Source organism: Apis mellifera, linkage group LG11, assembly GCF_003254395.2.
Source record: "Apis mellifera strain DH4 linkage group LG11, Amel_HAv3.1, whole genome shotgun sequence".
Classification (NCBI taxonomy): domain Eukaryota; kingdom Metazoa; phylum Arthropoda; class Insecta; order Hymenoptera; family Apidae; genus Apis; species Apis mellifera.
The window spans coordinates 16,105,311-16,127,555 of NC_037648.1; the positions used below are offsets into that span (position 1 = coordinate 16,105,311).

Below are 22,245 nucleotides of genomic sequence, written 5' to 3' on the forward strand. Positions count from 1 at the left end.
AAGTCTGAATAAAAGGAAAATGGTAGTAGAGATAGAAGTGCGGGTGGGCAATGGTTGAGCAAGGTAGGATGGAGGGGTTAAGGGGTTAAGGACGTGGAGCATAGGTGAGCGCGCGCGCGCGTATCGGCCTAGGTAAGAAGAGTGGAAGAACGAAAGGGAAGGGTGAAGCGGGAATGTGAGATGCAGGCATGGAAAACGGGGTGGTGGCGATGGTGGGAGGAGGCGAAGGTGGTGGTGGTGGTGGTGATGGTAGAGGAGGTGGCGGCGGCGGCGGCGGCGGTGTTGGCAGCGAACGGCGAGGGCAGCAGAGTCGGTGGCCGTCGGTCTCTCGACACGAGTTACCGTGACAAGTGCATTGCCTATTGCACGTCGACCGAGTACACACACATACGTCCATACGTATCCACACATCACACACGTACTTCAAAAACGACACGTCGTCGTTGAAAGTGTTTCAACAGACGCGCGACAAACGGATTTTTCTCTCTCACCTCTATTTCTTTTCTTTCTTTTCCCTCGCACCTTTTCCTCTCGCGTTTTCCCTCTTCGTTCCCGAGCGTTTCCGAGCGCATCGCGATCGACTCGCTCGGACATCGCTCGCTTTTCAAGGGTCGATTCGTGTCCGCGCGTGCATCTTTCGACTGACTGGGGAAGAATCGACGGAAGGGTAGAAGCGAGGAATTTACACCCTGATCGGTCCGTAGGAAGATCGACAAGTGGAGCGCGCGATGGCGGACGATCAAGAAGCAAACAACACGTGCGAGGATTCCCTCGGGCCCGGTGATGCAAACACCGCATTCGCTAAGAAAATCCGAGGACGAAAAGGAGCCCTGAAGAAAAAGAATGTCTACGTGGTCAAGAATCACAGTTTCATGCCTCGTTTCTTCAAACAACCAACGTTCTGCAGTCATTGCAAGGACTTTATATGGTAAGTCATTCAAATTTTTCATTTTCTCGTCGTCATCATCGTATACACGTATGCGCGCGTTTCCATCGCACTTTCGTGACATTTTGTCTCCTCGCATCATCGCTCTACCTTTTTTTCTCTCTTCCTTCTCCGCTTCTTCTTTATCGATTATTTATTCCATTCCCGATCAAATATCTCGTCCTTTTCCATTCAAAATTTCCAATTGTCCTTGTTATTATTTCTTTCTCACTTCTCTTTTTTCTTTCTATTCGACGCGTATATCGTTTTCTCTTTCCGTCCTTTGATAATACATAAATCCAGTGGCCGATAGTTGCCGGTAGAGTAACTCGAGCAACGGTTAAACGGTCCGTCCTTGAGAATACTCGCGCTTCGTCTAAATTAGAAACAACGACCGGATGAGAGATCAATTCGAGCGCGGGATTTTCGAACGATTTTAAACGAATCAATTATGCATGAAACGAGTTCGATTTTTTGCCTTTCGAGTTATATACCGGTTCTACGACATTTGTGCGACGATCAATTACGAGTTTTTTCATAGGTGGAATCGGAGAAAGTAGAATGGCATTGAATATTGATTATACTACGGTAAAAAAAAAAAAAAAAAAAAAAACGGTCGTGATAGCGATAAACTAATAAATAAATCGATAATAGGGTATATCGCAATTGCGTAAGAAATTTTTTAAAGTTGTTCGGTCTATCTTATTTTTATTACCGGTATGACCAGTAATGATCGAAACGTTAATCGATCGAAAAAGAAGGTTACGGTATGTCATAACCCGGACGGTGTCTAACGAGTAACATTTACCCGTAGTTGAAACGGTTACAAGCATTGACGCACAATAGCGAGCGACCCAGTAACCAAACTAACTTGTTTCGCCGACATCGATTTTGCCGTTCAGAACGGACGCAACAGACATTTCCGATCCAATTCTTTCCTATCTTTTGTTTCGTTTCCCTTCTTTGCCGCAAAATGCAAAGGAATGTTGCGAAACGACGAAGAAATCGTCGTCGATCTTCTCGATCTTCGATCGTTTCGTTTTTTTCCTCGTTCCAGTTCGATTCGGTTAAAGAGATCGGCGATAATTGGTTAAATTGTCTCAAACACGGTTAACTGATCCATCTCTATATCCATGACTCTTTTCGATCGATCCGATCAATCAGATCGAATCAGGTTTGTGCATAATCAAAGCGAAAATTAAATTCTATTTTTTTTCTTAAAAATTTCACTTTACCATTCGAGTTGTCATCAATCGTCGCTGTCTCGGTTTGCAAGACAATACCGCGTTGCGAAATATGAAATCGCAAAAGACGAGAATGACGTCACGTATTTTCCGTCTAATTTCTTTTTCCAAAGAAAATAACGAATTATTTGTTGGATTTCGTTATCCAATGCTAGCGTCTTTCCAAGGATCGACAAAAGGATCGACATGGATGACCGTAAGATTTATTATTTCACTGGCTTCTGTCTATTCGTAAATCACGTGTACCGATCGTGAGGCGTAACGTTTAAAACCATAAGTCGTTATCGAGTTGTGCGGTTTCGCGTGACGAAACTTGCTTTATCCGTGCCAGGACAACGAACACGCGCACGATTCGTCTTTAATTACATGCTTACGTTTTTCTTTTCTATTGTATATTCGATCGTTCGACAATGTCGAATAATCGAAAACATTCCATCAATTTTATCCTACTCTTCTTTCTCCTCGGAATGAAACAAGATGGAAAAGAAAAAAATGCACTTCTTCGTCGATCCGATTATACCGCGAATAAAGATAGCGAGAAAAAATTGAATCGCTCGTTACGAAGCACCGATGCGTGGATAACGATACGTGGTTTGAATTAATCGCGAAGTAGCGATCAAACGAAATGAAACGATACGAGTTTCGTAAATCGACGGAATTTTTATCCGCGTTAATTTTGATGGAATTTCAACGTAAAACGTCGTCGCACGAAGAAAAGAAAATTCCACTTGTTATTCTTGGATAAACATCGATCTATCGATTCGCTTCGATTAAACGAAACTTCGTTTCTGACGTAATTCATATCGCTCTCAATTCGATAGGGCATATTTTCGATCGATCGAATATTGTTCGATTTGAACGATAATATAAACTTGAATTTACGTATCTTGATTTTCAGAGATTGGTGTCATTGTTATAAATTAATTATAGAAAATGTCAAAATTCATTGTCTTATATCCTGGAACTTTTTTCTCAACTTTGATAATAAGATGACGCAAGAGTAAGATTATCGAATGCGGTGACGAACGAATGCGAATGATCGCATTCTGGGGAAAAAGAGAATTCGAATGGGACGTGTTGAAAAATAAACGTCGCGATTACCGATTACAAATCTATTCCATTTTATCCGTGCGTGTACTGTTCGCCTGTATACTTGAAATTCGACTGAATTTCAGAACACGGATTCCTATAATCCCGGTCATTCCTCGAGAATTCACGAGAATCCTACCGCGTTGATCGTATCGCCGCGGCCGGTTATACTTTACTTACACGCTGAATAACTTTGAATTTCGATCGCGACCAACGGTCGTTTCACGTAAACGTAACCTTGGAAATTTTGTCCGTTCGAAACTAAAAAAGACATCGCTGCGACGATTTATTTATGATATTTTTCCCACCCATATATATATATATATATATATATATATATATATATATATATATATATCATTTCATCGCGTACGAAGAAATTCCGCTTCACGCGAAATCTAGAAAAGCGAGTCTGGCCTTTGGCCAGCGGTTCCCAACTGCCTGTTGAATTTTTCCATCTTGCTCAAAGGATTTCGATCTCTTTTAAAGCGTCGTATTTTTCTTGTTTTTAGATAGACAAAATACTTCTTTTTTTTTTTGGAAAGAGCAGCCATGCGGCGTTCGATAACTTCGGATGACGAGAAGAGAGAGAGAGGGAGAGAGAGAGAGTTATGTGATGGTGCGCGCGCGAGTACGCTTCGTTTGGGAATTTTTAGCGGTCCGTTGCGGTTCATTGCGGTCCGTGAGCGGGGGAGGGGAGGGGGCAGGATGGTAGAAAATCGATGGAAACCGAGCGAACCCAATTAGCTTGGAACAAAAGGCTTTCGATGAATTCTTGCGCGGATCGGTAAGGTCGTCGTCGATTAGCCCGGGAAACCCGTCACGGTTCAAGAAGCACCTTCTTCGAATCTATATCCATTTATGCGCGCACGTATAATTTTTACGATCGATTACTTTTCCTCCCGTGAACGAAAAATGGAAAAATCTTAACTTCGTTTCTCCACCTGTCTTCTCGAGTGTAGAAGAACTAGATTCCAAACGCAAATCGGATTCGATATATATATATACTTCAACCATTTTCTCTCAATTATCAATTTCGATAAAAATTTTTCGTCCCGAATCGCTTGCCGGATTTGATCGATCGAAAATTTCACAAAGATAGCGAGCGAAATGCGAACTTTTTCAACAGCTCTCGGTATCAGATTTCGCTCTCGATATTCGGCTCGCTCTCACGCGACGAGACGAAAATTTTTGTCCGAAACTCTCGCAACAATTCGTGTTATTGGGCGATCGTGTGCCGGATACCAGGATATCGGGCGAGCGGCACACACGCGCTCCCTTTCGGCTTCGATAGCCGAACCGGTCGACTAAATCGACCTTAATTTTCCAAAGGGCGGCTGTTCACGATACGTGGCGCATCTCGGATCGAAAATAGAACCGGTCTACTCGTCTCATTCCAGTTATAGTAACCTCCGCTGCACAACATCTATGGCATATGCGTACACGTAGCAACCAAGTGTAGAAGCGTTCGCACCTCGAGCGTCACATATCCTTCCGTGCTTTTTCGATTGATACGTCGATTCTCGTTTTTCCGACGAGCCTACGATTTTCGAATTTTCCACATGGATGGAATCAATTTGTAAAAAGAAAAAAATAAAAAGATATATATATATATATATATGTATGATATTAAATAATGTCCGTTCGAGGATGGAACGGTTGTTTCCTCGCCAACTACCTTTCGATGCAACAACCGCGCGTGTTTCGATTTAAGCTTCGAAGAAATGTAGGCTAATCGGGGATTCGCATCGATTTTTCTCCTCTTCTCCTCCTTATTCTTTCCTCCTCGAATTACACGTGTCTTTTTTCAATTTTTCCTACTTTCACGCTCTATTTTATTTCCGCAATTTTTTTCGAAAATCGTCGTCCTCTCTCAAAAGTGAGAATTCTGTTCGATATATTCCACGATCGAACAAATAGATCGTTAGATATTTCGCATCTTCTCTTCTCTTTCTTAGCTCATCGTTATTATTGTTTTTAAGAGAATTACGGCCAATTCCACACGCATTATCGTATCGAATCGAAACCTATTATTGATATATTGTTCAAACCTTGAAATATCGATCTGTTCGTTGAAGCTGATTTAATCGTTAACAGTCAACCGTTACACAGGCGTTACGCGTCAGATTATCGATGAACGGATGCTATATTGAAAACTCACTTTTGATAATTTATTTCTGATAATTATAATGATCATTCCAATATTGAGTTTCGTTCGAGTCGAGACTTAAAATTCGAGGAGTTTGATTGGCCACGAAAATTAATAATTTGAAAAATATTTTCATTTCCATTTTGAATCGAATGAATAACGGTTACGTACAACCGTGAACTTCCTTTGCCAACGAGAAAACGATGAAACGTTCGAACAAATGACGGAATGTAAACTTTTGTTTCAGGGGCTTCGGGAAGCAAGGATACCAATGTCAAGGTAAGAAACTTGTTCGACACCCGCGATTCGAAACACCTTCGCCCACCGTTTTTGTATTTCCAGTCTGCAGTTTCGTTGTACACAAACGATGCCACGAGTACGTGACCTTCACGTGCCCCGGTGCTGACAAAGGAGCTGATTCCGACGTGAGTATCGAGCAACCGCATATCTCGTTAGGACACGATTTCTGTTCGTTTATTTATCTTCTTTCTCGACGCAGTTTTATCGCCCCTTTCTCTCTTTCGTCCTAAGCCAAGGACCAATGAAATCTCGCTATTCGATCGGTAGCTCAGTCCACCCGACTTCTTCCCTCGACAGACGCGCACCTATTATTCGTAAGTGGAGGGGATACTCCTCGCGGTTATCTCTCTCTCTCGAGGAAAATGGCGATTATTGCTGCATCTCTTTCTCTCTCATTATTCCCTCCCCGTGAGCGAACGCGAATTAATCAATGCCCAAATGCAACAGGGCGCTTTATTTTGTAATAACTCTGTGTATATATATATATCGCTATTTTCTTACTAATTAAAAACATTCGATTCGGACTCGTAGATGAGAGAGAAAGAGAAAGAAAAGACAGTGAGTGCACGTGACGTGTGTGCGTGCGCGTGTGGATGTCGTGCGCATGTGCGCGTGCGAGAAAGAGAGAGCGAGTGAGATAAAGAAGGAAGAAGAAGGGTAACGAGCTAGAACGAAGTCGCCAAAATGGCATATCTGATCGCGGCGATCAGAGAAGGACAAGAATGATCCTCGGCTGGAGTAACAGAGAAAGGATACCCGGGGCTAAGAGCTATATAAATATATATATATGTATATATATATATATATATATATATATATATATATATATATACATTTTTCCACGTTTTCTCGCACCGCGCACGATTGGCCTTAAGCGTTTACTGCGCTTCGTTTTAACCACGCTTGTAACACGGAGTATAATTATGCGGACGAATTATAATATTAATAAGGGAAATTGCGCGCGTTGGAAAAACACTAAACGCGGTTTTTAAAATTTCCAGGAACAAAACGTTCCCGACTCGTCGACGTTCGCGAGTTCGATCAAGTTTCCTCCTCGATACTTTTTCGCGAGTCGCGAACGTTTCTTTCCTCGTCAAAGAAATTTTTTTTTTTTCTTATTCATACTTCGACTAAAACGATCAATGTCCTAGCGTCGTCTTCCTTGGCCCTGGTGCTTCTGATTTCCTTCCTGTGCTTCTGTGCTTCGAAGACGACTCTTCTTCTCGATACCCGAAAAAAAGAAACCCTTAAATCATTCTCCTTTTCTTTCTTTCTTTCGATTTCCCTGAACGGCGATGCCGAAAGAGAGGACAATAATCAAATTCAACGAATAACTGGAACGATTTAACGATCATGAATGTCATTCGAAACGAAGGTGTTCGATTTCGATTGCCAACTCTGTCTCCAAACTTGGATCAGAGAAAGACACGAGAAAGGACGAAATCATCGCTTATCGGGGAAATCGTCTCCTTCCTTCCTTTCCTTCGTTCCTTTCTTCTCTATTTATTCTCCCTTCCCTACGCCTATAACCCGAGAGTCTGCGTGTGTGTGCACGGTGTAATGGTGTAATAACGCAGGACACGCGGACGAAGCACCAATTCAAGCAACACACCTACAACAGCCCCACCTTCTGTGACCACTGCGGTAGTCTTCTCTATGGTGTCATCCACCAGGGCATGAAGTGCCAAGGTATCATATCAAAAACAAAGAAAATGGAAAGAAACAAAAAAATAAAAAAAAAAAAATAAAAAATAAAAAAAAACGAGACACGCAACCAGTCACACGCACACAGACACACGAAAAGAAAAAAAAAAAGAGAACACACAAACACTGTCGCACATTGTTGCCAATCGTACAGTTTTTTTATCTATGGTCTATACCGTGTTTGTTCGTGGTGTTGCTTTGTCTTCGTCTTCTGATCTTCCTCTTCCTCCTTCATCTTTTCTCTCGTTCTGTCTTCTCACTTTCCTTTTACTCTTCTCTTTCTTCCTCTTTCTCTTCTTCTATTCTTCTTCTTCTTTCTCTGTTTTTATTCTTTGTAAGATATATATATATATACTTTCAAAAAAAAGCTTGCCCTTCTTGCGAAAGTCGAATATATATATATATATATATATATATATACTCGTGTGTGTGTGTGTCGAGCAATAACCGTAACCGACTTTCGCAAGTAGGATCGAGGGAATAGATGCGCAAAAAAATGTTTGGAAACAGGTGGTTGTTCCTTCGCTCTCGCGCATCCTCGATCTTTCGACGTCCATTCGTTCTCTTTCTATCTGGTACGATTCGCGGCAAGCTTTCTCATCCCAACCCACGTGCGGCTTGATCGCAAGGACCGCTATTTGTGCCTCTGAATGTCTACGTGTTTGCAGACGTATGTCGATATTAAGCATTACCACGCATATCTTGTACGTATCGTTCTCTATGTGCGCACAGAAACAAACATATACCTGTTTATTTTCCTCCGGGAAAGGGAACGCGAAGGAAAGAAGAGAAGCATCTCTCTCTGTCTCTCTCTCTCTCTCTCTCGCTCGCTTTTATCCTTGTCGTGATCGTGGTCGAACCGAATTTATCTCGCTTAGACTCTCGTACTTTCGAGAATTTCTTCGAGTATCGAGAAAAGAGAAAAACGATATTACGATATCCATCGTTGAAGGAATCTCGTTTTTTAAATTTCAAGTCTCTTCTTTCTTTTTTTTTTTTCCAATTTATTATATACAACGCGTTCGCGCGAAACGCTACTACTTACTTTAAATCTTTTCACATTTGTCATCTACGACACACGTGCACATACGGTCGATGTCATACACGGCACGCGCAATATATATATATTTTATACATATACGAAGCTCGATAACTGCGTTCTTTCGATCCTTTTTTTTCGCAATAGTTGTTTCGAATTTTTCGATAGGTGAAAATAATCGTAGAGAATGATTAAAAAAAAAAAATAAAAAAAAGATAGAAATAGCGAGAAAGAGTAATAAATATTTTTGCTCGTCGAATTTCACGTAGATATCGAAAAAAAAAAAAAGAAAAGAAAAGCGATGTATTAAGTTTAAACGATAGAAAGGATATTGCGATCATGCCGTGAGTAAATCTTTCTCTTTTTATTAATTTTTCCGAAACGAGAAGAATCTTCGATCTTCTCTGTGTATTGTATATAATATATATACATATAAATATATATTTGTAAATATTTCTTCCACTTTGTATGATCTATCATTCGATGTATTATTCGATGTGTCTCCGCTATTATTTATCTTCGAATTTAATCTATTTTTTCGTACTTTTTTTTATTTACGTCGCAAATTCGATGACGCGTTTTTTTCCCCCCCCCCTTTCTCCTCTTCCCTCGTCGTAGTAGTTTACTCGTGTCATTTAGTAACGTAACGCGGGTAAATTGAAATTCTTTCGAGTACGCGTACACACGAGCCGTGAACGCGCGAATTTACGCTTTATCGTCGGCTGAGAATGACACTCGATGCCAGGAAGAAAAGAGGAAGAGCGAACGAGCAAGTTAATTAAACGCTCGAGACTGCGAGGAGGAAGAAAAGGCTGGAAAATTAGAGAAGCAAAGGAGCGGGGCGTTAGCGTCCGAGAGAGGCAAACACCTACCGCCCATCTCTCTCTCTCTGTCCCTCCTCCCTCCCCCTTTGACGAGCCAGTCCATTTCACTCGGTCTTGTTCAACTGCTCTTGCTCCGTTCCCTCTCCATTTCTCTCTCTCTCTCTGTCTTTTTCACTCTCTCTCACTCTCTCTCTCTCTGTCTGAGTCTCTTTCTCTTTCTAATTGCGTTTCGTCGCGGAAGAAAACCGAGAAGAAAAACAACGAAATTGAATTTTATGAGCAAAAGGTGACCTTAACTGAGTTTCGACCGAGTACAACGATACCCAACTTTGGCTGCCTATCTTTATCGTTATTGCGAGGGAAATAGGTGTTTACTCGCGGAACACGGCTCGTTTCTTTTCTACTCTGTCCTTCGAGTATTTTTCTCTAGAGGCTAACTTTTCAAAAAAAAAATAGACGGAGCGAAGTTTTCTAAAAGAGAAAAGAAAAAAAAAAGAAAGAAAGAAAGAAAGAAAAAGAAGAGGCGCGAGCGAGTAAACTCGAAAGCAATAAGCGATACAGTAAACGTCGGTTTGTTGTGTTGAGCGAGGATTCTCTCGGGTTGTATCTCTCTTGGAATCTCAGAGAATCAGATCACAATGAAGGACCGGGCTTTCCCGGGCCGCTATTTCTTGTTCCCAGATGAGCACCGCACACAAATGGGAGGTTTTCACGTACCTGACGCCGACCTTCTGCGACCACTGCGGCTCGATGCTTCACGGTATCGCGCATCAGGGACTTAAATGTTCAGGTAGTTAACAAACAACAACATTCAAATCAAACAAATTCAGTCCGTAATTACATTTCCACGAAGCGGCTAGATCGCACGCGTTTTGTCTCTTCACTGGTAGCTATCTTCGAAGTCAAAAAAAAAAAAAAAAAAAAAAAAAAAAAAAAAAAAGAAAAAAAAAAGATTCGCATTCGTCTAGATTCGAGTAGAAACAGTTGCCATTCGTGTTTTTCTTTTTTTTTTTTTTTTTTTTTTTTTGTTTTTATTCAATATCTCCTCGGTTAACCTCGGTTACTTGCGTCGCAAAAAGAAAAAAAAAAAAAAAAAAAAAAAAAAGAAACGAGATTGGCGCTGTCTCCACGCTCGAATCCAGTCGGATTGCGATACCCCTGTATTACGAACACTCGATTCGATCTCCGCTGGTATATTCTTCTTCCGCGACTACGTAGTAGCTGATCGAACACAAATTTTCGCTCGAAATTTCCCACCTAAATATCCAAAATAACGCGGTAATATAGCTTCGCTTTCGCCCCTCACTATCGATCTTCCCTTTCTCTTCCCTAACTTTATCTCCCTCCTCCCCTCCCTTCACGAATCGCAAGCTCCAGTTTCTCCACGAATTCTCAATTTACGTTTACGATCCATCTTCTCTTTCCCTTACGTTCGTTTATTTTTCTCTTTTCGTCTCCGCGGTTATCTCTTTCCATTCTCTTCGTTTCAACGAGAGAAACACTACTTTCTTGCCTCCCGACGTTGCCTATTTACGTTTACGTTTATACGGATCGATTGGACTGAAGCAGGGAAATCGACGTCGACGCGTGAAAAAAAAAAAATATTTCTTTTTTTTTTTAGCATTTATCCAACATTTTTTATCCAAACACGTTTTCATCGTAGACTTGGTCGTCGTTACAATAATCTTCGTCTTTACTTGGTGTCGTCGTTGTGGTCGTCGTCGTCGTCGCCATTGCCATTTTCGTATTCGCAGTTTCGTACTCGTTCTCTTTCACTCTTTCGGTGGTGTCTCATCATCTCTGTCTCATACTTTCGTCGATTTATCTTCTCACGATACGCTCTCTTCGCTGTACTTTTCTCGTTCATACTCCATCGATATCTATTCAACAAATTCAAAAAACTTTGCGAATTGCTCGCGATCAAAATGCGATATATTATATTATCACGTACATAAGATTATTCGATTAATATAACGAGAAACTTCAAGGAAAGAAACGCTAGCCTGTTGCTCGTGTTTGGTTCCGCACACTTTCGATCGGTGTAAAACGATACTCCGGTTCCGACTACTAAGCCGGGAACCTTGCACTTGGTCGTTCGCCTATTAGCCCTCCCCTCCCCCCACCCCTCGCTTGCTTATCCCATTGCTCTTTTTGCCACGTTCTCTCGGTCGGGAGAGCTCCATCGCCTTTTATATATATGTATACACGTAGAATGTTACCTTTGTTGCGTATTTTAGCTACGACACTTTACCTACGATATATCTCACGTCCGTGAAATTTTTTTTCTTTAACATTTCTCGACCATTGTACATACATTATTTTATTCTATATACACGATTGTACATACGATGCATGCTCGTCGTTGTAGTAATACGTGTATATAATACGTAGATTTATATCTTTTTTTTTTTCGCTCGGTATCGACCGAACGCGTAGAATACGACACACTTCTCTTCGATCGGTGTGCAACAACTCTCTTTCTCATTGGGCATTATTTACAGACCGTTATACATATTTATACTTGTTATACTCTTAATATTAGATTTTATTCGACCAACATAAACGTGTATAATCGTATATAATGTTACACCTATATACATGTATTTTTCGATTTATCCTCTGTTTCGACTTTATCCCCCAATGTCCCCCGCGCTCGAGGGGACCGTATGCACGTCTCGACTTACATGTGTATGTATGTAAATGTGTAATATTTCGCGATCGTTATATTTTTCCTTTTTTTTTTTTTTTTTTACTCTTTTTTCACTCTGTAAAACATCGAATGTATGTAGATAACGATTCGTCCAATTGACAATTACAAACGAACAACCGACCACACGTAGTTTATCGTAGTGGCCGCTTCTCTGTTGCATTATTCCACACTTTCGTAGTCGAAAAGGATTACGAGGATTATCGTATAATTTTTTTTTCTTTTTTTCTCTCTCTTTCTCTCTCTCTCTCTCTTTCTCTTCTCTTTTTCTTCTTCCTTTCTTCTCGAAGAAATGTGGAATGGAAACGATAATTTCCTCGTAATCCGTTCCATTATCCTTCACGATACGAGCACGAACCACCGTCTCAATCGAGCATGTGTTTCGAACGGTCGTTCGTCGTAGTTTCGCGCGTGTGCACTTTCGACTGCAGCCGCGATCGTGCGTCTCGATTCATTTTCTCTCCGTCGAGAGGAAAAGTAAAAGAGAAACGAACGGGTTCGAGTAGCTTGTACTCGAACCGATAATTAACGGGAGAGGGGAAATAAAGAAAGGAAAGGAAAGAAAAGGAAAGGAAAGGAAAGGAAAGAAACGGTCGGCAGCTGCAGTTTCGATAGCGAGTGAAACGCGTGAAAAACCGCGCCCCTATCCTGCATCCCGCTGCTCGAACCAACACTTTCAGGCAAAAATGTCAAAGAAAGAAAAGAGAGAGAAAAAAAGATAGTGTAAAATAACGTGCAAAAAGATGAAAAAAAAAAAAAAAAAAGAAAAAAGAGGAAAAAATGAAAGAAAAAAAAAAAAAAAAGATAATGAAAATAAGAGAAAATAGATATACGAGATTGCCGGTCTGGTTGCAACGTAAACGTGCCAGCGAACGTTGGGCCACGATTATAATCGATCATGATCTAATAACGTGCAGCATGCGACATGAACGTTCACAAGAGATGCGAGGAGAGCGTGCCGAATCTTTGCGGATGCGATCATACGGAGAGACGTGGTCGTATAAACTTGTACATCTCGTGCTCTGGAAGCAAGCTCACGGTCGAAGGTAAGTAGTGTCCTATCTTACCATATCGGTTCTCGAGCTTTTTCAACCTATCGCGATCGATTCCCTGACTTTTTTTTTTTCTTTTTTTTTTTCTTTTTCTTCCTTTCTCGAGAAATAATTTTCTTATTTATATACCAACAAAACCACCATCGATAATTTGACGAGTATCGAGCGTAAGGCTCGTGAGCAAAGTCTCTAAACGGATTTATTAATCTTTTTCACTCGCTTTCCCGCGAGTGATTGGCATTAAAAATACCTTCGAATCGATTTATCGACGACGCTTTCGTCAAACGGGTGTTGAAGAGGTGTGGAATCAGGGCCTCGACGCGACTAACCCAAGATCTTTGTATATTATTAGATCATTGTTACCGGTCAAATTAAACCTCCTCCGATTCAAGGCCGGCACGTTAATTATCGCGGATGAGATCTTTTTTTTTTTTTCCCATCATATCTCTCCTCTCCGTGTATACGTGTATACGGATAATCCACGCGAGAAGAAGGTTGAAAGGCTTGAAACGATAGGAGGGAGAAAGATGCGTGACGCGTATTTCCTCCACGTATCCGTGTGTTCGAATTTCCAGTGAAACAGGGGCGAAATTTGATTCCGATGGATCCAAACGGATTGTCGGATCCATACGTCAAGCTGAAGTTGATTCCAGATTCGGACACCGTGAAGAAGAAAACGAAGACGATCAAATCCTCGTTGAATCCCGAATGGAACGAGACTATCATTTTGTGAGTGAATTCATTAATTATATATATATTTATATAAATAAATATTGTACATAAAATTTGATGGGGAAAAAAAATTTATCATTTTTCCAGCGACTTGAAACCCGAGGACAAGGACAGGCGGCTCTTGATCGAGGTTTGGGATTGGGATCGAACGTCGAGGAACGATTTCATGGGTTCTCTCTCCTTCGGGATCTCGGAGCTTATCAAAGCGCCTGCCAACGGCTGGTTCAAACTTCTCACCCAAGAGGAGGGGGAGTATTACAACGTACCTGTTCCGGAGGAGGGCGTCGATCTCGCCGAGTTGAAGATGAAGATGCGAGTATGTTTATTTATTTAACCTTGCGCGCTCAACACGGTGCGCTCTCGGTCACCGCTCGCCTCGATGCTCGACCACTCGAGAGGTCGTTCTGACCATTAATTTTATCTCTTTCCTTTTTATGTCTCTACCTAAATATATATAATAATAATAATATACAATAATATTATGAAGCATAGAGTCAATACAATGTCGAATACATTTTTAGATTTTCTTACTTCAAATTAAATTTTAGATTAACATTAGTAATAGGAATATTATTTTCAAATATTATTTTTGAATTTTGTGAGCGTAGAATTCTATAGAACTCGAGTTTAATAAAATCTAGCAAATTATTTTTTTCTCTATTTTGAGTTTACACTCAATTTTTACAATTTTTAGAATTCCTCTCCTAATATATATAATAATAATAATATACAATAATATTATGAAGCATAGAGTCAATGTCGAATACATTTTTAGATTTTCTTACTTCAAATTAAATTTTAGATTAACATTAGTAATAGGAATATTATTTTTAAATATTATTTTTGAATTTTGTGAGCGTAGAATTCTATAGAACTCGAGTTTAATAAAATCTAGCAAATTATTTTTTTCTCCATTTTGAGTTTACACTCAATTTTTACAATTTTTAGAATTCCTCTCCTAATATATATAATAATAATAATATACAATAATATTATGAAGCATAGAGTCAATACAATGTCGAATACATTTTTAGATTTTCTTACTTCAAATTAAATTTTAGATTAACATTAGTAATACGAATATTATTTTCAAATATTATTTTTAAGTTTTGTGAGCGTAGAATTTTATAGAACTCGAGTTTAATAAAATCTAGCAAATTATTTTTCTCTCCATTTTGAGTTTACATTCAATTTTTACAATTTTTAGAATTCCTCTCCTAATATATATAATAATAATAATATACAATAATATTATGAAGCATAGAGTCAATGCAATGTCGAATACATTTTTAGATTTTCTTACTTCAAATTAAATTTTAGATTAGTAATACGAATATTATTTTTAAATATTATTTTTGAATTTTGTGAGCGTAGAATTCTATAGAACTCGAGTTAATAAAATCTAGCAAATTATTTTTTTCTCCATTTTGAATTTACACTCAATTTTTACAATTTTTAGAATTCCTCTCCTAATATATATAATAATAATAATATACATTTTTACAAATGTATACAAATTTTTAGATTTTTTTACTTCAAATTAAATTTTAGATTAACATTAGTAATACGAATATTATTTTCAAATATTATTTTTGAATTTTGAGCGTAGAATTCTATAGAACTCGAGTTTAATAAAATCTAGCAAATTATTTTTTTCTCCATTTTGAGTTTACACTCAATTTTTACAATTTTTAGAATTCCTCTCCTAATATATATAATAATAATAATATATAATAATATTATGAAATATAGAGTCAATACAATATCGAATACATTTTTAGATTTTCTTACTTCAAATTAAATTTTAGATTAACATTAGTAATAGGAATATTATTTTCAAATATTATTTTTGAGTTTTGTGAGCGTAGAATTCTATAGAACTCGAGTTTAATAAAATCTACCAAATTTTTTTCTCCATTTTGAGTTTACACTCAATTTTTACAATTTTTAGAATTCCTCTCCTAATATATATAATAATAATAATATACAATAATATTATGAAGCATAGAGTCAATACAATGTCGAATACATTTTTAGATTTTCTTACTTCAAATTAAATTTTAGATTAGTAATACGAATATTATTTTTAAATATTATTTTTGAATTTTGTGAGCGTAGAATTTTATAGAACTCGAGTTTAATAAAATCTAGCAAATTATTTTTTTCTCATTTTGACTTTACACTCAATTTTTACAATTTTTAGAATTCTTCTCCTAATATATATAATAATAATAATATACAATAATATTATGAAGCATAGAGTCAATACAATGTCGAATACATTTTTAGATTTTCTTACTTCAAATTAAATTTTAGATTAGTAATAGGAATATTATTTTTAAATATTATTTTTGAATTTTGTGAGCGTAGAATTCTATAGAACTCGAGTTTAATAAAATCTAGCAAATTTTTTTCTCCATTTTGAGTTTACACTCAATTTTTACAATTTTTAGAATTCCTCTCCTAATATATATAATAATAATAATATACAATAATATTATGAAGCATAGAGTCAATACAATGTCGAATACATTTTTAGATTTTCTTACTTCAAATTAAATTTTAGATTAATATTAGTAATAGGAATATTATTTTCAAATATTATTTTTGAGTTTTGTGAGCGTAGAATTCTATAGAACTCGAGTTTAATAAAATCTACCAAATTTTTTTCTCCATTTTGAGTTTACACTCAATTTTTACAATTTTTAGAATTCCTCTCCTAATATATATAATAATAATAATATACATTTTTACAAATGTATACAAATTTTTAGATTTTCTTACTTCAAATTAAATTTTAGATTAACATTAGTAATAGGAATATTATTTTCAAATATTATTTTTGAATTTTGTGAGCGTATAATTCTATAGAACTCGAGTTTAATAAAATCTAGCAAATTATTTTTTTCTCCATTTTGAGTTTACACTCAATTTTTACAATTTTTAGAATACCTCTCCTAATATATATAATAATAATAATATACAATAATATTATGAAGCATAGAATCAATACAATGTCGAATACATTTTTAGATTTTCTTACTTCAAATTAAATTTTAGATTAGTAATAGGAATATTATTTTTAAATATTATTTTTGAATTTTGTGAGCGTAGAATTCTATAGAACTCGAGTTAATAAAATCTAGCAAATTATTTTTTTCTCCATTTTGAATTTACACTCAATTTTTACAATTTTTAGAATTCCTCTCCTAATATATATAATAATAATAATATACATTTTTACAAATGTATACAAATTTTTAGATTTTTTTACTTCAAATTAAATTTTAGATTAACATTAGTAATACGAATATTATTTTCAAATATTATTTTTGAATTTTGAGCGTAGAATTCTATAGAACTCGAGTTTAATAAAATCTAGCAAATTATTTTTTTCTCCATTTTGAGTTTACACTCAATTTTTACAATTTTTAGAATTCCTCTCCTAATATATATAATAATAATAATATATAATAATATTATGAAATATAGAGTCAATACAATGTCGAATACATTTTTAGATTTTCTTACTTCAAATTAAATTTTAGATTAGTAATAGGAATATTATTTTTAAATATTATTTTTGATTTTTGTGAGCGTAAAATTCTATAGAACTCGAGTTTAATAAAATCTAGCAAATTTTTTTCTCCATTTTGAGTTTACACTCAACTTTTACAATTTTTAGAAAGCAATAGATTTTTTGTTATAATTTATTGTTCCATTGAAAAGATATATAAATAACACAAAATAAATGTATAAAAGAAGCATTTATACAAATATATCATATAAAATATGATATAACTTGAAATAAAATTTCCCTCCCCGCAGAAAACCTCGGTCACGAAAAAGACGACCACCACCCAGGACAAGGAAGTGCCCCACAACATGGGCAAGAGCGACTTGATAAGGGCGAGCGATTTCAACTTCCTGATGGTGCTCGGCAAAGGCAGTTTCGGAAAAGTCTGGTCAAATTCCTTCCCTCTTCCCACTCTTCTCATTCTTATTTACTCATCTTACCTATTTCCAAAGGTGATGTTGGCCGAGAGAAAAGGTACCGACGAGCTGTACGCGATCAAGATTCTGAAGAAGGATATCATCATTCAGGACGACGACGTGGAATGCACGATGGTCGAGAAACGCGTGTTGGCGTTGTCCACCAAGCCGCCATTCCTGGTCCAACTGCACTCCTGCTTCCAGACCATGGATCGCCTCTATTTCGTGATGGAATACGTGAACGGTGGGGATTTGATGTACCAGATACAACAGTGTGGCAAGTTCAAAGAGCCTGTCGCTGTGTGAGTCATCCCCTCCCCCAAACTGAATAGAACGAGTCGATAACGTCCTTCGATTAAAAAAAAAATCCTTCGTTATTATTATTCCTAGATTCTACGCGTCCGAAATAGCGATCGGCCTTTTCTTCCTCCACGGCCGTGGCATCGTGTATCGGGATCTCAAGTTGGACAACGTTCTGCTGGATCAGGACGGTCACATCAAGATAGCCGATTTCGGTATGTGCAAGGAGGGGATCAGCGGGGACAAGACGACGAAAACGTTTTGCGGGACGCCGGATTACATAGCGCCGGAGGTTAGTGGAATTTCTTTCCCGAATTGAATTTTCTTCGCGTTTGCTTTACCGATCACTAGTTACCGACCGAGTTCCGCCTCTACAGATCATATTGTATCAACCGTACGGGAAGTCGGTCGACTGGTGGGCGTACGGCGTGCTGCTGTACGAGATGTTGGTCGGTCAACCGCCGTTCGACGGCGAGGACGAGGAGGAATTGTTCGCCGCCATTACCGAGCATAACGTCAGCTATCCGAAGAGTTTGTCGAAGGAGGCTAGGGAAATTTGTAAAGCGGTGAATAAAACTAGCCTTCTCTCTTAAAGAACTATTAACGCTTTAAACTCGATTTGCGCAATTTGTGCACGTGTTAATGTAAAATGATTTTATTTTATTAAAACAAATTTAAGATCGTATATAATACACTTCCTGTTAAAAAAATTTTTCTTAATTCTTTTCCTTTTATACGATCATTTTCTTCCAGTTCCTCACGAAGAATCCGGTGAAGAGACTCGGTTGCGGGCTACGAGGGGAGGAGGACGTGCGGAGCCACGCGTTTTTCCGACGTATCGATTGGGAGAAGATAGAGAATCGGGAGGTGCAGCCACCGTTCAAGCCGAAAATCGTGAGTATCTTTTTTTTTTTTTTTACAAGATAAGGGAGATGTTGAACGAGATTTGTTCCGTAGAAACATCGCAAGGACGTGAGCAACTTCGACAAGCAATTCACCTCGGAGAAGACGGATTTGACTCCCACGGACAAATTGTTCATGATGAATCTGGATCAAACGGAGTTTATGGGTTTCTCGTTTCTCAATCCGGAATTCGTGCAACACGTTTAAATCGATGGAATATCCTTAAAGTCACTGGCTAGTTTTAATCTCGTACGTTTCTCTCTCTCTCTCTCTCTCTCTCTCCCTCCATCTCTCTCTCTCCAAAGACGTTCATCTTCGCTACTCAGGGGCTTTCACCGTCATTTACCTATATCTCTCTCTCTGTCTATTTATCTATCTCTACCTGTCTCTGTCTATCTTCGTACTTCTTCCTTCCTCCGAACCTCCGTCTCCCCCCCACCCCGATATCGATCCACTTTCCCCATTCTTCGAAACTTGGCAACACTTGGCACTCTCGGTTGCCGGAGGAAACTTTTTTTCCAAAAAAAAGAAAAGAAAAAAAAGAAAAGTTTTCACTTTGTAATCTTTATTAATCTTAGAGGAGATCGTTGGTATCGCGTTGATATTCGCCCGACGAGACGAAAACGATTGAAATTGAAAATCAAGGAAAGTACGATTACGAGAGAAAAAAAAAAGAAAGGGGAGAAAAATAAATTACGATCGCAAATCGTTGAATGGAAAACGTCGCGCTTCCTTCAGCGTTTTTGTCGGGGAATATTTCCCATATATTTGCCCTTCTCCTTCTTCTCCTTCCCCTTCCCCTCTCCCCCTCCTCGGTACGTTTTCTTCGATTACTTTCCGGGACACGTATATACACGTACACGTACACGTACACGCATACACTCACGTACACGCGACTGTGTAAATTATACATATTGAACAAATGAATTATATTCCTATTGTTATTATGATTAATTATTATTATTATTATTGTTATTATTATTATTATTAGATATATTCTTCAACTTATAGAAATAATCGCGAATTGTTATATACGTGTTATACGAATTTATTAAATTTCAATCCGCGAATTAATTTCGTTTAATCAAAACGATTTTTCTCTTATGTACTCTTACTCGGCTAGTTGAGATAATTGAGCGAATTAATTTCCTTTTTTTTTTTTTTTTTTTTTTGCGGATAAAAAAAATTTTAACGAGCGGTAACAAACGTTCGATTTCTAGTCCACACATTTCCATACAGGTATAATGCTTATACGTATGTATAACGTGTGCCTATATACGGAGAAAAATTATACGATACATATATATATATGTATATATATATATATGCATCGTATATTTGCTCCCCGCTAAATTAATTGGTTATCGAAGCACGAACTCGAAGCGCGTTTTCTTCTGAATGCCATTTATTCACTTCCAAGAACGTGCTCGGTGAGCTTGACGGTGGTAGTGAGATTATAATAACGATCGTAAGTAATTTTATACGCGAGGACGGACCGCAACAATGTTGACGTTGTTGTTTGTGAAAAAAGAGAAAAAAAAGAAAAAAAAAAAACACGTACAGACGATTAGGATGGTGCTAGGATGATCGACGATACGGTCGAATCGAGTTATTCTTGTCTCGTTTGTTAATCGATGCCCATTCGATACTTGCCTCGTTCGGAGCTCGTTGTTATCGATCGAACGAAGCGAGTATAGGTAGTGGAAAGACAGTGGAACGGTTATTTCATCACCGGCACACACCTCGTATTTTCCTCGCTTTTTTCGACTCGTCGATTTTCGAGTTGTTCGCTCGAAACGACGAAAGGGCGATGCTTCGGTATTCCTCGATGAAGCTCTTCTCGTGCCTGAAATCCTCGCTCCGGTGATATACGCCTTTTCTATCGAGCTCGTTTCGGCTCGCGTCATCGAGGACGAAAACGAACGAAATGAAACGACGAACGAAACGTTCGATCGATTTTTTGCGCCAAGTCGCGAAAAATTTTTTTCCTCCTCGATCTCTCTTTTTTTCGGTCGGTTGCCACGCCGACGCTCGATAGTAGGATTAATTATTACTTGTCGATTAATTAAGCGTAATTGTCGTAGATATATATATATATATAAATATAAATATATATATATACATACATATACACACAGACACACACATATGTATACAAGTTGACTGGCTCGTTAATTTTTACGAGCGTCCCCTTTTTTTCTAATATATATATATATATACATATACATATAGAAAGAGACACATATACACACGTTTCACGTTCGCGACTCGACGAGTGACAGTGGAACCGTTCGACAATCGAAATGTTCGAGTTTACGAGTGCGTTTCGCTTGGAACATTAACTCTATACGTTAGAAGCAACCATCCTCGATAAATTTTTCACTCTTCTCGAGAACAAAGCGTACACGTAAACAAACGCGCACGCACACGGACTCGTACCCTTCCATTCGGGACCTTTGTTATCTCTCTCGCTCGTAACGATCTTCCATTTTAAAAAAAAAAACCTTTGCCTCCTTTGTCCTCTGACGATCGTCCATCGGCGGACAAAGGATACGAGTTCGTGAATTTCGAAAGTAAAGAAAAGAGAGAAAAGAAAAATGAAAATGATCGAGCGTATTAATTACGTGTTCCAATAAATAAGCGATTATCGTAACGTAATTCTCGCCTCCTTTATTCAACGGGTGATTCAATCATATTCTTCTATCCATTGAATTTACGTAATCTCGTCTCGATATCCCACCGCTCTTCTCTTATCCGATTCGATCCAAGACTCCAGAATCGCACGTCACGTGTTACGATTCCCCCGTTCGTCAAGACGACTTTTTTTTTTTTTTTTTTCTCTTTTCCAACCAACGATTCGCGTGACAAAGTGACGATTTCGATGATTTCAATTTATTGGAAAAATCCAAAACGATTAATGTCAAATTGCGTTCTGTTTGTGTAGGACAATATATCGATCTCACGAAATAAAAATTCCTCCGATCAATTTTTTTTTTTTTTCGATATATATCCCAAATATTCCAGACTACGTGATCCAATGTTCGAGATCTATCTATTTTTGTACCAAAATGAAGAAAAAAAGAAAGAGAGAAATTTCTTTCTATTCAACTGAAGAAATCGTGCCGTGAAATCGCGCGACTCTTTTTTTCTTTCTCTAACGGTCGTCGTCGAGTGATGGTAATAATATATCTTTTTCCATCGCTGCGCGATCATATCTTTCGTAACGCTGTTTTAGATGGAACAAAGATAGTAATCGTCGAATAATTTCAAGAAACGTAGTCGTC

At 38.0% G+C, this 22,245-nt stretch overlaps 1 protein-coding gene and 1 long non-coding RNA gene across 4 annotated transcripts; one reads left to right on the top strand and one right to left on the bottom strand.

Moving 5' to 3' along the window:
• The first annotated feature begins 273 nt into the window (after positions 1-273).
• Pkc (protein kinase C) lies at positions 274-21,947 on the top strand. Of its 3 annotated transcripts, none has more exons than XM_006570268.3 (13): positions 274-928; positions 5,655-5,686; positions 5,750-5,832; positions 9,956-10,064; positions 12,899-13,027; positions 13,609-13,762; positions 13,853-14,081; positions 17,594-17,725; positions 17,795-18,060; positions 18,149-18,350; positions 18,436-18,624; positions 18,812-18,952; positions 19,016-21,947. In XM_006570268.3, the coding sequence occupies exons 1-13, from the start codon at positions 729-731 to the stop codon at positions 19,166-19,168; spliced, it is 2,019 nt and encodes a 672-aa protein (XP_006570331.1). In that variant the 5' UTR covers positions 274-728; the 3' UTR covers positions 19,169-21,947.
• On the bottom strand, positions 10,277-11,648 carry LOC113219118. The gene is made up of 2 exons (XR_003305730.1): positions 11,226-11,648; positions 10,277-11,154 (listed from the first exon to the last, which is right to left on the bottom strand). It is a non-coding gene; the product is annotated as an uncharacterized LOC113219118 (long non-coding RNA).
• Positions 21,948-22,245: the final 298 nt, after the last annotated feature.

Coding starts and splice junctions, on each gene's coding strand:
- Pkc (XM_006570268.3), top strand. CDS start 729: ATGGCGGACGATCAAGAAGCAAACAACACGTGCGAGGATTCCCTCGGG. Junction 929..5,654: donor CATTGCAAGGACTTTATATG/GTAAGTCATTCA, acceptor CTTTTGTTTCAG/GGGCTTCGGGAAGCAAGGAT. Junction 13,028..13,608: donor AAGCAAGCTCACGGTCGAAG/GTAAGTAGTGTC, acceptor TCGAATTTCCAG/TGAAACAGGGGCGAAATTTG.